General features: G+C 41.8%; 2 protein-coding genes across 4 annotated transcripts in view; both read right to left on the bottom strand.

Annotated features, from left to right (window-relative positions):
- The window catches only part of LOC134868759 (WD repeat-containing protein on Y chromosome-like), a 7,273-nt gene extending 4,312 nt beyond the window's left edge, over nucleotides 1-2,961 (bottom strand). Inside the window, exons 1-2 of the mRNA XM_063890062.1 lie at nucleotides 2,004-2,961; nucleotides 1,292-1,493 (exon numbers count right to left, since the gene is read on the bottom strand). Coding sequence (XP_063746132.1) covers nucleotides 1,292-1,493; nucleotides 2,004-2,961 — 1,160 coding nt within the window. The remainder of the gene's footprint in view (nucleotides 1-1,291; nucleotides 1,494-2,003) is intronic.
- Nucleotides 2,962-10,972: 8,011 nt separating this feature from the next.
- On the bottom strand, nucleotides 10,973-14,999 carry LOC134867999 (uncharacterized). Of its 3 annotated transcripts, XR_010166230.1 has the most exons (4): nucleotides 14,609-14,999; nucleotides 13,799-14,392; nucleotides 12,733-13,674; nucleotides 10,973-12,129 (listed from the first exon to the last, which is right to left on the bottom strand). XR_010166230.1 is itself a non-coding variant. In XM_063888849.1 (3 exons), the coding sequence occupies exons 1-3, from the start codon at nucleotides 14,954-14,956 to the stop codon at nucleotides 13,267-13,269; spliced, it is 1,350 nt and encodes a 449-aa protein (XP_063744919.1). In that variant the 5' UTR covers nucleotides 14,957-14,999; the 3' UTR covers nucleotides 10,973-13,266. The 3 variants fall into 3 exon arrangements, 2 of the variants coding, with proteins under 2 accessions (XP_063744919.1, XP_063744920.1); XM_063888849.1 differs by having other exon boundaries at nucleotides 10,973-13,674; XM_063888850.1 differs by having other exon boundaries at nucleotides 10,973-14,392.
- Between the last annotated feature and the right edge of the window lie 519 nt (nucleotides 15,000-15,518).

The following is a 15,518-nucleotide window of genomic DNA, read 5'->3' as shown; positions in this document are numbered from 1 at the left end:
TGCTGTCTGCGGAGAAGTTGTTTTTGAGTTGCTGCCACCTCTAATGATAGGGGTCTGAGGTGGGTGTGGCTTGGTCAGATTTTTCGTGACCTGCACTTTAGAAGTTTGTGCAGGCTCCCGCTCACTTTTGCACTCTTGTTTTAAAGTCTTCTGTTTTACTTCAGTACTTGCTGTTGAAGTTTTTGTAGCAGGCATTTTGTCTTGTTGATTTTTCAACGTCGCTTTGTTCGAATAGCCAGTTGCTGTCTGCGGAGAAGTTGTTTTTGACTTGCTGCCACCTCTAATGATAGGGGTCTGAGGTGGGTGTGGCTTGGACTTGGTCAGATTTTTCGTGACCTGCACTTTAGAAGTTTGTTCAGCCTCCTTCTCACTTTTGCACTGTTGTTTTACTTCAGTACTTGCTGTTGAAGTCTTTTGAGCACGAAATTTGTCTGGTAGTAATGGGAATTGGTCTCGTCCATTTTTCAACGTCCCCTTGTTAGAATATGTAGTTGCTGTCGGGGGAGCTCTTCCTTTTAAATTGCTGCCACCTCTAATGATTGGGGTCTGAGGCTGGTGTGGCCTGATCTCGGTCTCTTCATGTGTGCACTGAACACCATTGGGAATGGGAGCCAAGTGTTCAGGCTCCTTGTCTGTTGAAGTCTCCGCATCAGGACATTTGCATGGTAGTAATGGCAAATTATCTAGTCCAATTTTTAAAATCGGGTTATTTGTTCTGTCGCTGTTAAATAATTTAATAAATTTACAGCGAGTTGCTTTCTGCCGAGCGCTTGTTTTGAAGTTGCTGCCACCTCTAATGATCGGGGTCTGAGGCGGGTGTGGCCTGAACTGGGTCTGATTATGTGTGCGCTGAACACCATTGGGGATGGGTTGCAAGGATGCATGATTTGCTGAAAGCTCAGACCGCTGCTTGTTTGGCACTGTGTTAGGTGGACGTGGTGTTAGGACACTGCCTTGTAATGTGTCTCTCTTCTGATAGTCTAGCACACAACCATATTTTGACCTAGGCTGTTTCAAATCTGGGTCTGCTCTCTCATCTCTGATGAGCGGGCTCTGAGGCTGGTGTGGCTCCAATGAACCCTGGCCATTCATGAGCTGCTCTTTTTTTTGTATAGCCTCCTTCTCGCGTTTGAAAATCTCATCAAATGAGTCAAGACTTGATTTCATCTTCATGCACCTTCTATAACTACGCTCCATGTCAAAATCAGTTACATCAACCGTCAGTTTTAATAGTTCCATATTTTCATGCCAAAGGTTCAATTTTATTTCGGGCATCAAATAATTGTCTGGCCTTGATTTTGGTTGCTGCACATTCTTAAAGGATATCTGTGAGTCTGCCTTCTTTGTTTCTTCTGCCTTCTTTGTTTCTTCTGCCTTCTTTGCAGCCTTCTCTGCAATGATGGCTTGCTTGGCAGCAGCATCCCATTCGTCTTTCCCAAATAATCCTATGTGGTCACCTGTGTTTTTCCACAGCTGGATTTTGCAGTCCAGTCCTGCGGTAATTAATTGTTCAAAAGCAGGATCACACTGAACACTCACCACTTCTGATAGGTGAGATTGCCAGGTGCGCAAAATAGGAGGTGGACACAATGACACGCGCCATTTTTGTATTTCTTCGAATGGCCCACTATTTGCCTGTTTTCTAAATCCAAATCTCTGAATGTCCCATTGACAAATCGTGCCTGCACTATCCCCAGTCAGCAATATCTGTTCATTGGCATCAGTCGACATCGTGGTAATGATTTCACCTTCAATATTGACTGCCCTGAACTTCCCTAACATACCTCCCTTGCTTGTTACTGACCAGGCATATATAAAGCCATCAGTAGAACTCAGCAGTGTGGCTGTGTCCACATCGACCCTCCTTGTTTTTAAACACAAAACAATAGGACCAGTTTTCACAGCAGGCTTTTCCCCCCCAGTTTCTTCTTTTTGTGTCTTCCCCTCAACCAGACACCCTTTCCTGCCCTTTGAGGCTGTCATGCACATTCGAGGGCTCTTACTGCCATTCAGCCAGTGGAGAACCTCTCTAGATTCGATATCCCAGAATACAATATTTCCATTGCAAGAGGCAGCAACAAGTGTTGTGGTGTGCACATCCATTGAGCAAATGTCCTTTAAACAATCATGCTCCAAAAATCCGTGGTCATAACCATTCAAGTCCAAGTCAAAAATGATGTTGGAGTTCCTTCCCGACACAAACACACTATCGTCTACACAGACAATACCTGTCACCTCACTTGGCAAGGTAACAGGAAACTCTTCAAGCAAAGTTCCATTGTTAAAGTTCCACAGTTTTAATTTCCCATCCTTGGAAACTGTGATTAGTCTACGCTGTGGTACATCAAATGCAATGGCAGTGTGCCCCCCATATGGAGAAACCTCAAACTGCACGAGAGCCTTTCCTGATAAGACATCCCACACTGTAACCTCACCATTTTGACAAACAGACACAACCATTTTGTAAATGCTGTGATAAAGAGCATTGCACAGGGGCTTGTCATGGGATGTTAATGTTTCTTTAAAAACATCTGTTCCCCTACCAAAATATCTTCCTATATGTGAGTTAGCCAGGACTAAATCATTGTTGTATATGTTGTAACACATACTGGTGATGTGGCATGGTCTCATGCCTTGAACCTGGATGCTCTGCATACAGTTGAGTCTTTTCAAAGACCAAACACGAACATTTTTGTCATCAGATAAAGTGATGACGTTTCGGTCCATTTTGTTTACAACAATGTGTGTAATGGGCCTGACGTGTCCCACCAATGCCTTTTGGCAGGATTTGTTATTGTGGGGTAACCACAACCGTAGTAAGCCGTCAGTACCACCGGTCAACAATGCCTCAGCAGTAGGAGAGTATTCAACACAAGTGAAATAACGATCCTCTCCCTTGCTGTTAAAGATTGTTTTCTGAAAGATTGTTTTGGGTGGGTTGGGGAGGGCAGCAAGCACCATTGTCTTCGATAAATTTCCGCAAATGGCAAATGAGTTCAGTTGTGGAAAGAATTGGATCTGGCGGCAGATGTCACTAAAAATGGAGACTTTAACACAAAGAAAGTCAGGGGAAGTGTTTTTTAAAAGGCTGGAAACGTAACATGCAGGACGACGATGCACAGAGCTTTTTTCAAATGCATCAAGGGAGAACAGACCATTTTCCTTTACGTGGTAGGAGATAAAAACAGTCAAAAACCCTTGTGAATCACCAAATGAAAACATTGCTTTAGTGCCATCTGACCAGTAGTTCATGGTGGTGACAATGCTTTCATCCACAAGCAGATAGTGTTTAACTGAAAAAATTGAGGGTATTTCAGAGCAATTATAGAATGTCAGCTTTCTGTCAGAGGTGGAGATGGCCAGCTGTTTCAATTCTTGAAGGTACAACATGTCATCAACGCGCATTTTCTTGGTGTGTGAATAAGGACGTGCATCAGGATCTTGCTCATTTAGAGGTATTGTGAATGGGTCTTTAAAGCTGTCCGTCCAGAAGGTGAGTACACCATCCGAGCTGACAGTGATGTATTGGCCTCTCTTGTAAGTTCTGCTTTCGTTTAAACGTTGGAAACCACGATCGAGTTTGATGTAGTCGAAGGAACGGAAGATCACGCGTACAATGTTCTTAAAGTGATTCACAGGTATTAATTCCATAGGTTTAGGGAATAGTCTTTTGAAGTCCAACCTTGCTGATGCATTGGCCTTAGCTATTAAGAAGTCTAATAGCTCTCCCACGTCAACTGTTCCGTCACAGTTGGTATCTATCTTCATATGCAAGAGTGTAAGTGTTTCCTTCTCAACAGAAGGGTATATCTTTTCAAACAAAACACAAAACTCTTCCATGTCCAAACCTCCACCACCATCGGCATCTGCCTCCTCAAATAATGCAATCATTTCAGGTATTTCTTTACCAGAAAACAATTTGCAGCTGGAATTCGCGTCAGCTCTTGTAGCATCCTCATCAAGGTCACCCTCTGGGAAGTATGTATCTGTGTAGCCTTCCATTACTACTTCGATTTAAACAAATTAAACACTTAAATGTGTGATATGTGTTTGTGAGTTTTGTTCAAATTAGTCAAATGTGTATGGGTTATGGCTCTAGATCTGTTGTATGACTATAATGTTAATTTTCACCGGGTATTATTAAGTATATTAACCTGGTTGTATTCAAAATAGCATGTATGTGATCTAAAACTGCGAATAGGACCAAGTATCAAGTATAGAGTGAATGTAGACAGTCACCTTATAAACTCAGAATTCAGGATCAAAGCAAAGATGATGTCATCATTTTGAAGGCTCCATTCCAAATAAGGAGTATGACATCAGCAAACAGGAAGTCAAAAATAAACCCATGCTGTAACTTAGCAACACAATTCCGTTGTTAAATAGCTCCACAAATGCGTTGCTAGGTAACGGCATGGGTAAGGAAAGCATAACAGAACAAATTTGTTACATTTTTCAAACAGAGCAGTACGCACCGCTTGTCATGTGACAAGGAACAACCAGTATTGTATGGTAGCCAATAGCAATCACATCCTAATGTCTATTGATATATGTAGAGGGAGATTAGATTCATTTTCTACCGTTTCTTTAATTCATGCTGGTCTCAGTGATCCCACGGTAATTGCAGACCGAAGTAATCTTAAAGACTAATGTAATCTTTATGACTTTCAGAAAGGACAGGGGACCGACAGGTGACTATCAATGATTTTCAACTGACAGCACAATGTGTCAATGGACCACCAGCAGCAGCGGCAGCAGCATGATGATGTTAAATGTGTTGTCTTTCAATTCAATAAACATTGAATAGCTTGTCATGCAGTTTTTCTGTTCCTTTTCCTCTGTGTTGTCCTGGCATATAGTCTCCACCATGGTTTGCTGAGCTGCATGGGGATGCTCCAATCCCTCGGAGAAAGGAGTTCACATGTACGGTTTACCCATGGGAAAAAATGACTATCACAAAAGACAACAGCATCAAATATGTGAAGTTATCCCATTTCACCTCTACATTTGCACTTTTTCACAAAACAAGGACCACACCATTGGGAAGCTTATTATTTGGTTTAATAAAAATAAGGACCAGCTTGCAAAACTCTGGGAGTTGAGCTTGCAAAACTCTGGGAGTTGAGACTCATGCTCCATTGAATCTCCCTCTGGTTATTGTGCTGATATAGCAACCTATTGGATGGGAAATTGCCTTTGGGATATAAGGTGGGGTCTTTGTTCCACAACGGAAATTATGGAACTTTATTATTTGTGAGTTAAACAAAGTACGACAAGTGGCATAAGTAATGGTTGTGATATAAAGTTGTCTCACATTCTTGGTTGTCTATTAGATACAGTATGTACTGTGTGTATACATGTTATGTATGTATAAATTGTTCCCTAATACTGTGCATTCAACCACTATGGGATATGTATGTGGGTAGACAAAACTGAGTTGTTGTGTGCAGGAAGTAAACTCAAGTCACTGTGCAGGCACATTCTCTCTGCCTTCTCCCACAGTTCTGGAAAGTGAAGTTAGTGTTCACTGTGAATAAAGTAGCAGAATGCTGTTCCTTTCTCATGTTTTAGCCCACTATTAACTCTGTCATGAAGCTCACTTCTCTTCATAGTTTAAAACCTCTTTGGTAGCATTTATACATAAATGTCTTTATGAGCAAGCAATAACAATTCAATAATGTCCTTCAACGTGTTAAACAATAATACAAAAAATAATAATGAAATGAAACAAGAGAATTATGATTCTGTACAAACTTAAGCACTATCAAATTGATAAACCAAAATTATTAACTCACAAAAAATATATAAACAAATGATTTACCTCAGGGGTGCCCACACTTTCTCAGTCAAAAGTCAAAATGATCTACCTACATTAAAAATGCTAAACATGTATTTATATACTGTATATACTGAGTATACCTTATGTTGGTGTACCTTGCATAACTGCATGAACCCGTATGACACAATACAACTCAGTACATTTTTGGGCATTACCTTACTCTGATGACTTGCACTGAATGGAATCAGCCAGGGTTGCATAGTCTGGGCAGTAGCTGCTGGTAGCCATCCTCAAGCAGACTTCCAAATGATCATCAGTCATGGTGGAACGGTATTTGGACTTAATAATCTTCATGTGGGAAAAGGCTGACTCATGTAAATAAGTGGCGCTGAATAACGCAGTCAAGAAGGTAGCACATTTTCTCATGTTTGGGTACTTTTCCTCTGTGAGTAAGTTCCAGGACTGTCCATGAGCCCTGGCCTTCAGCTGAATGTCAGCTTGTAGTGTCAACATCTCATCCTCCACTCCAGAGGAGTTCAGGTGAAACAGCCTTGCAATTTTTGATGGGAGTGAATCAACCTAAACATCTTCCCGAAATGGGTAGCGCATAAATGTAGCGACTGGCTCGAGTAAAGCTAAGTCTTGAAAGCGTTTGTCAAACCCTGACACAATTGTCCCAATCTGCTCTGTGTAACGTGCAATGTCAAGTTGGCACAAGCCTTCCTTTGCGTCTCCAACTCTGACGCCAGGTTTTGGAAGTTCCCCAAATCATGGCGCTATTTTGGTTTGAAAGCATTAACTGAGCTAATCATATTGACCACGGTTTTGTCTTTTCCTTGCAGCTCTAAATTAAGGTCATTCAACATGTTGGTCAGATCGGTTAAAAATGCCAAGTGTAGCAGCCACTGATCGTCATGTAATTGGTTGTATTCTGCATGTTTAGTGACAAGGAGAAACTATTTTATCTCCGGACAGAGCTCTCGAAATCTCTGCAGGAATTTCCCCCTACTAAGCCATCTCACATCAGTGTGTAGCAACAACTCAGAATGGTCGCAGTCAGCCTTCTCCAGATGCGAACGGAACAGTCGTCTTTGAAGAGATCTGGCTCGAATAGAACAGGCGATCTTCATTGCCACATCCATTATCTCTTTCATGTTAAGCATTTTTGAGCATAATGCTTGTTGGTGTATTGTGCAGGGTTAATTGAGGAAGTCGGGGAAAGCATCGTCCTCCCTGCACTTGGCAATAAATCCATTCGAGCGGCCAACCGTTGCGGGCGCACCGTCCGTGGTGATTGACACCAATTTGCACATTTGAGGGAGCTGGGTCTTCTCGATGAAGTTTTTGAAAGACTGAAAATGTCCTCTCCCCGCGTGTGTTCTTTCATGGGCAGTATTGTTAACATCTCATCTTTTGCAGTCATATCTGTAAACACCATCCGAATAAAAATGCACAACTGAGCTGTATCACTTCCATCTGTAGACTCGTCCAATTGCAGTGACAAATAATCGCAATCCGCGATGTCCTTCTGAAGCTGCTGTGTCAAATCCTCGGCCATGACTTCACAGCGCCTTGTGACTGTACTTCTTGATAGCTGGAGAGCTTTGATTGAATATAATATTCCTGATTTGTTTTTAAAGTCCCGAAACAACGAGTCAGCTGCTTCAACGAATGCCTCTTTTATCATCTCTCCATATTGGAAGGACTTCTTGTGCTTAATGATGGCGTGACTCACCCTGAACGATGCGTCGGTGGCTGCTGTAGGAAATGTTCTTTTATTCGAAGCCCAGGAGTCGATTCAAAAGAAAACGAAGTGAAGCTCCTCATGAAAGTTTAAAAGGAGTATTTAATAAAAGGATGCAGCAGTAGGTTTTACAAAAGTTTCACAGCTGTGGCTCAATAGCCCGGTACACGCGTCCACAGGCCGCTGAATGGGTGGAGCTTGAAGTATATATTGTAGCGATGTTTGTGAAGATGATGAAGTCTCCGGAGACACCAGCTTGTATATAATAAGGTTTATTACAACAGCATAGTATCATACACCAACACGGGCGATGCGAGGTTCCCAGAGCCAATTGTGGAAGTCCCCCCGAAATATCTCTGTGCCTGCCATTTATAGAAGAAAATATGTGTACATCCTGAAGAAACACACTCCTCAGTGTCAGTTTCGGTCATTTATTGACAAGGATGACGATACCCTGAAACAGAGTAATGCAGCAAGATAAGCTGACAAAGTATTACATCCATGCAATTTAATCAACACAAATATATACCACGAAACAGAGTATAGTAGTATAACAGTATAATATATATATAGTATAATATAATAGTGGAAACAGTCTTACATGAATGAGTGGACGAACGTCTCAACAAGAGGCGGAGTGAATGAACAATGTTTGAACTAAAATGGCCGCTCGGCACTACCGGGTCAGAGCACGGCATAACTGGGCAGCGACAGCAGTGACACTGCCCTCTAGTGGCCGGCGATACACTCTTCACATCCAAAGCTTGTGTGCTCACCTGAGGTAATCATTAACAATGTGTGCCCCCTTAAGGGGACATAGGTCCGTTCATAAGGGCCCCTGACGTATGCCAGAAGTTGTTTTTCCCTCTCCTATTCCTCTTACATAACCTATGTCCTCAGAGAGTATCTGCCTTTGTATATCACCAGATTTAATACACCAAAAGCTCGTCAGTAGTTACTGTCTGGCGGTCCGGAACAACAGAGAGCGATTTCACAATACAAACATGTTTCATAGAACCACCCCTTTCCGGCCATAAAATAAACTTCGAAATAAGACGTGCTCCAGTCTCGTGCTCTCATTGGTTGGTAGCGGGGGGCTGGATCCTGTTGGCCGCTTGTCAAATGGGGTTCTCCGGATTCTTCTATGGGCTGACGTCGTCGGGGGCGGGTCCTCTTATGACGTCACCGTCACCATCTTGTTAGTGATGTCCTGAAGCTCTCGCCCACGATATTCTGTTATGCAATCCTTCTGAGGTTTATCAGTTATTAAACACGCAATAGTATTATTGCAGCATCAATGAGTGAGAGGTAGAGGCGGTGTGTTTAGTATGTAGCTCCAGGCGTCCTTTTCCCTCTATTCATATATACAATACAATATTAGCTGTATGCTATCTGAGGCTAAAAACAACATCCGGTAATACTACCGGAATTGGACGAATATGATCCGTCCTGAAACAGTGACAAATCTTTTAATGTTCCGTTTCAATATATTGATTATTTCTAACACTGCCTTAGCTTTTGAAGTCACCTTTGTGACAAATGCCTGCTGTCTGGACAACCTGCGATTTCAGTTTCTTCACCTTTCTCGTTCTCGGCTCGCTTTTTGGAGGAAAGTCAGTGTCGTAAGTTCTGTGAACTGTCGGAAGTGCCGCTCCACATTTCCCTTCTTCTAAATAGGCATCGTAGATTTGCAGATCAGAAAAATGCACTTCGAATATGACATCGTGAACAAAAAATCCTCCTCCCATTCTGGATGGAAGTTGTATGTTTTTGGTTTCTTACTTGGTCCAGCTTCCCCACTCATTTTTTATACCCTTTCTTTAATAGAATTGTATAAATTTGAAGGTTAATTAGGTAATCAGTTAGCCCTGATTTGCAGCTGGCGCGGATGACCGTGCATGCGTGGAACTGCGTGTTAGAAAATATGACATCTGACTGGCTTACCTGTACGTCAATCAAGTGGCAAATGCCACAGTAAGGATGGATGATATAATAACTTTTTTTTTTTCAATGCCGTGCGATCTACCCACACTACCTTTGCGGTCGACGTATTGGGCACCCCTGATCTACCTGATTATACACCCGAAAAGGGGTGGGAAGGAATGAACACTTGTTTAATCCCACCCCTTCTCCAGAAAACAAAATTATTAACATTCATTTTTGTTATATATGTTTTTCTCTTTAAAAAAAACGTACATCTAAAAGTATGTCTACATACAATATACATTTCTTCTTATAAATTGATTATCATTATTACTACAATAAATATATAAATAGTAGTAATAATGATATAATCTATTTCTAATTCGAAATGTGTTTTGTGTAAGAGTGAAAAGAAAATATCCTAAAATTAGAAAATATTAAAAGTCCCCTATTATGCTACCTTTCAGGTCCATATGTATTTTGTTGCTCCACTATGACATGTTTACATGCTTCAATGTTGAAAAAGTGCTTTATTTTCCTCACACTATCTGTGCATAAATGACCACTTTTCACTCTGCCTGAAAACGCTGTGAAGAGCCCATGCCCCCACCTTTCCAAAAGCGCTCTCTGCTGTGATTGGTTAGCTGGAGACTCTGCTGTGATTGGTCAACCGCTTAGAGATTTGTCAAATGTCCCGCCCCTGAATAAAACTGAAAAAAACGGCATTGCTTGTTGTGCCGTACCAGTTTATTACGAATAAATAATGATGAATTATCAGTAATCATTTCAAAGTGACACAGAGACACCTGATTAACCTTCAGCAGCGTTTTTGTGCCCTTGAACACAACTTTGATCACAAACAGCAAAGGTAAAACTGTTTATAGCTATGGCTCTGTGAAGTGAAGCCGTTTTCTTGCTCTTTTTTGGCTGCTAGTTCAGTGAGTTTTGGTCGTACAGTGATGAACTTATACCAATGGAATCTGTGGAGTCTCAAGTTTCATATGATGTGTGGTTTGTGCAAATAGCATGAACTAAAAACAAATCGCCGTAGCTCACTTGGTGCGATGTAGAGACGTTAGCTGGTTTTCATTCAGTGCTGATTTAGACGTTTGGTGTTGGAAGTATTTTTCGTTTTGGTACAAATGGTTAATATGGTCTGGTAGCTGAGTTTCTTCCCGTTAAGTGGGTATGCCACATTAACAGGTTGATAAATGTTAAGATGCCCAAGTTGCTGCGTCTGGGTTTAAGAGGTTAACATGTTGTGAATGAAAAACCATCGCCGTATTTCTGCACGATTTATGTAAAGTTAGTGTGCATACAGCCTAAAAGGTTGGTAGCGTAGCGTTGATAGCGTAGTGGTAAATAGTGGTAAAAAATAAATGCAAGCCACTTGGTCTTCACATTTTCTTCTTAGGAATGGCAAACAAAGCAAGTTTTGGTTCGCAGCGAAAGTGGCTGCTTCTCCTCGCCATGGCTCCTCTGCTGGGTTCGGCTTTACGGAGCGGCTTGCACTGCTATAGAGCTCCTGCAGATGATGTCATATATGCTGGTCACGTGACGAGATACGACAGGGGCAGCCATTTTGGCAGTCATCGCGGCAGTAAATTGACAGGCACTGGCAGACTGTCAAGGATGGTGGATAACTGCTGTGCACCAGGTTGCACAAATAGGCGTGGGAAAAAGAAAGGTGTATCGTATTATCGCATTCCTAAAGACGCGGAGAGGAGGGAGAAGTGGATTGGAGCGATTAAAAGAGCCAGGAGCCTTCAGAAAAAGACTGAAAGATGGGACCCCCCCGGCCGTTGGCTTTCGCTTATGCAGTGATCACTTCATATCAGGTGGGTGAAGGAATACAGTACAATGCTACAAAAAGTTTCTGGTCAGTTTAATTAAATTTAATTAGTTTAATTTAAGAAGTAGCACCCAGTTATTATAGCTAACGGACACTGTGATGTCCCTTTTTAACTCAACAAGTGTGGCTCTGGCGCAGCCTAGCCAGTTAGCAAGTTAGCTTGTAGCAAGCTAGTGGTAAACAAACCCGTGTTGAAATATTCCTTCTTATTTTGTAGGGAGAAAGAGTGATAATCCGTTGAGTCCGGATTTTATCCCCTCAATTTTCGATTACCTTCCATCTCCAGAGAAGAGGAGACATAAAACGAGACTGGAGGTTTTTAACAGAAGGCAGAAGGCTAAACTGCACAAAGTAGAGCAGGCAAAGATATCTGCAGAAGCCATCCGTCAAAGGTGGGTAGATCAAACTCCTGTCTGATTACATGTTGGGTCTACTTGTGATCGGTGTGTTATTCAGATTATTTTATTTCAAATAGTTAACTGCCGTGATATGGTTATAAACAATAACGTCACACCAGTCATTTAATGAAGGCTAATATCATATGATTTCCATTAAACATGTCAAACTGTAAACATGTAAACATGTCAAACTGCCATCAGTATTGTATGCATGAAAGCTTATTTTGCTGCTTCTGTGTTTTCATCAGGACATCAACTGATGCAGCCCCAGAAGACCATATCACAGAGCCTTTGAAGGAGCCCCCCATCACAGATCCGTTGGAAGACTCAGCCGATGATCCTGTCCAGCCTGAACCAGTAACACCACCATGCACCTCTGAAACCTGCTGTACCCGCATCCAGAGTCTTGAGCAAGAATGCCAAGCTCTAAGGGCTGAAAATGTGTTGTTAAGGGAAAAGATTAATAGGAAGACCCTGACAGAGATTAGTTTAAATAACAATGATAAAAAGGTGAATGTCCTCACTGGGCTGGCAACCTATGCATGTCTCATGACCATTTTTCAATATCTGGCTCCATTTCTCAAAGTTAAATCATCAATAACATGTTTTCAACAATACATGTTGACTTTGATGAAGCTTCGAATGAACTTAACATTTGACTTTTTGGGTTTTTATTTTGGCATCGACCCAACTACTGTCTCCAGGCACTTCAAAAACTGTGTTAATTTGATGTATTGTAGACTGGTGCCAAGCCTAGTGGTGTGGCCTGAAAGAGAATCTTTAAGAACATCTCTTCCATATGTATTTAGAAATGGTGACTACGAGAAGACTGTTTGTATCATTGATTGCTTTGAAATATTTCTAGAGAAACCAAGTAGATTGCGACCCAGTGCGCAGTGTTACTCAAGATACAAATCACATCACACCATGAAATATTTAATTGCCATTTGCCCTCAAGGTTCAATTTGTTTCATTTCTACTGGATGGGGAGGTCGCACCAGTGATAAGTTCATTACAGAACACAGTACTTTTTTACCTAATATTCTCCCAGGGGATGTTGTTTTGGCAGACAGGGGGTTTCTGGTGAAAGAGTCTGTTGAAAGGTGTCAGGCTGAATTAAAAATTCCAGCATTTACTCGTGGAAAAACACAGTTAGATCCTGCTGACATAGAGAATACAAGATCTCTAGCCTCTTTAAGGATTCACATCGAAAGAGTCATAGGAGTACTTCGTCAGAAATATACTATCTTACAAAGCACTGTGCCAATAACTTTCACAGACATAGAGAAAGAAAATGATGTTACTTATCTTGATAAAATTGTTTTACACTTCTTTTTAAAGAATAGCCTAGTACTTACTGCATTTACCCTCTCTGTTCATTCACCTCACACTAATTTTCTTGTACACCATATGTTGTACGTAAGTAAGTTAACACATACATAGAAGAGATTACACACTGCACACCCTATTTTAGTTTACAGGGAAATTCCAGCTGATTTCAACATGCAGTTGTAATGCTCACACACACTACCCTTGACTTGTCAGTACCTTCCTGAAGATGTGGCATATATCATCCCACATGATACAGCTGTATTGTAAGGTGTCTGCTGATGCACATGTCACAATGTTTCATACAATAAGTAATCAAATGCATATGCCCATTACTTTTGGGATGATGAACATCAGCTGACACCTTACAACAAGGCAGAAACTTTTGGGATGCTATTTGGAGTATGTTAGGATGTTCAACTGCATGTTGACATTGGCTGGAATTCTCTGCCCATGAATACCTGGTAGCCTCACTGCTGAAAACATGGGACTTTGGGTCACATATCTGTCTTATGAGAGACACGGCTGGCTTTCTGAGGTCTGTTCTTGTTGCTGCTCTGAAGGTAGATCCTGTCACCCTACCACTCCTTTGATCAAACCAAATTCTGGACTTGGACTGTGCTTGGGTCTCCTCCTCTACAATATCACTCTGAAAACATGGCAATCCAAACAGTTTCTCATTTACATTGCAAGATAGCGCACACACAGTACACGTGCACATAACATGGTAGATCTTAGATTTCAGTCATTAGTAAACAGAATATGTTATGTACCTGTTCTTCAGTGACAGTCAAGTCCTCAAATATTCCTTCTGCACGCTCTTGTAATTCAGCCAGGTTCAGGTCTCTTGCCTTCTTGTCATACAGACTGGTAAGGGGTTCAGGTAAATCTAGCTTGACAGCCTTGGGTACATAGGATGTGGCGTACCCGCGAACAACTGACAGGACTGCAGGTCTGCAGTACTTCCCATCTTGAGTCCGGCACTGTGAGAGATTTTGGTAGAACTGTGTTTGCTCAGCAGCAGTCAGGGGTGGGAAAGATGGGGGCGCAGAGGTACCCTTGGTGGAATTCCCCTTTTTATTTTGTTGAGTATGGTTGAATATGATGTCCTTGCCCTGCAGGTACTCCACATTCTTCGCAGCATCCTCACTGGGAGAGGCCCACTTGCATTTTTTGGATGTGCAGCTGATCTCCTCGTGCCTTGCGTTGTTTTTTCCCCACAGACTGAAGAGAACAGCTGACACATGAGAGCAGCTCTCCCCGAGTCCCGCTGTGCAGTTGCAGTGGGCTCCCAGCACAACACCGTCGTTCCTCACCACCACCCATGGCTTTAGTTGACTTTCATTAAGCCTTTGGGAGTGATTAACCTATATGAAATTCCAAAACAGATAAATAAAGGTAAAAAACGCCAGCCACTTTGGTTGAGTACGATCAAAAATACAAACTAGCAAGTTACAGATGCACTGCAGTAGCTATCCAAGCTAAAAAACATGCTAACGTGACACTTCCGTAGCTAGCCAAGCTAATAAACAAACAATGCTAACGTGACACTGCCTATCAAACTGGAATAATTTAATACTTACCCTTGCAGTGATGATGCCGAAGTTTTTGGATGTAAGACTCCACAGTTGAATGTTGTTTACGAAGCCGGACTGACACCATTTGTAAGCCTCCAAGCTTTTGTACGCTCTGAGGGAGTCTCCTGAGTACACTGATGGAAAGCTTACAAGATAGCTGTGGATGTCTGCGTAGCGCAAGTCGGGTACATCGTCTTCAGAGCAGGAGGTTATGCTCTTGAAAAGCACACCGGGTGAATTATATGGGTCGCTTATATTTAATCTCTCTAATTTTGTACTATAAAGCCGAATTTCACTTGAATTAAAATGAGAAGTATACTCGCTCGGTAAGAAAACACTGGCACCGGTGGTCATGTTGACTGCCAAAATGGTGGCTCCCAACCAAAAGTCACGTGACCGCAGGAGCTCTATAGGCTTATTTTGTTCTTTATCACGGTGAGGTCAGTGTGATACGGAACTGAACCAAGAAGTAAAGAAAGGAATCCAATTGAGGCGTTTCAGGCAGGGGGGAGGGATATGGGAGTGAATCCCTCCCCCCTCACAGTGCTTAGCTTTGCAGCCAGTACTCCTCTGGCCTGAACTTTGGGATTTTAGCTTTTGCAGATCTATTACATGCACACAAACATAACTAACACACTACAGGAAAGGGAAAACCCCAACAAGTATAATATGGCACCTTTAAATGAAATGTATTCAAGAACTGAAACAAAGTACAAAAACAATATGACAATTTACTCTGAGAAATAAAATATGTGCATTATAGATAAATATATTAGCTTCAGTACCCCATTGGAAACGGAAAAGTGCTACAAATATTCCAAATGTATCGTACACTTCCTCTAATATCGATTTTCTAGGGGTCTTTAATATGTTTTGTGTCGCTCCTGTTCACAGTGCTTAACTTTGCAGCCAGTAC

Source organism: Eleginops maclovinus, chromosome 8 (assembly GCF_036324505.1).
Source record: "Eleginops maclovinus isolate JMC-PN-2008 ecotype Puerto Natales chromosome 8, JC_Emac_rtc_rv5, whole genome shotgun sequence".
NCBI classification, from domain to species: domain Eukaryota; kingdom Metazoa; phylum Chordata; class Actinopteri; order Perciformes; family Eleginopidae; genus Eleginops; species Eleginops maclovinus.
The sequence above is the reverse complement of the archived record's forward strand: the minus strand, read 5'-3'. Positions and strand labels throughout refer to the sequence as shown.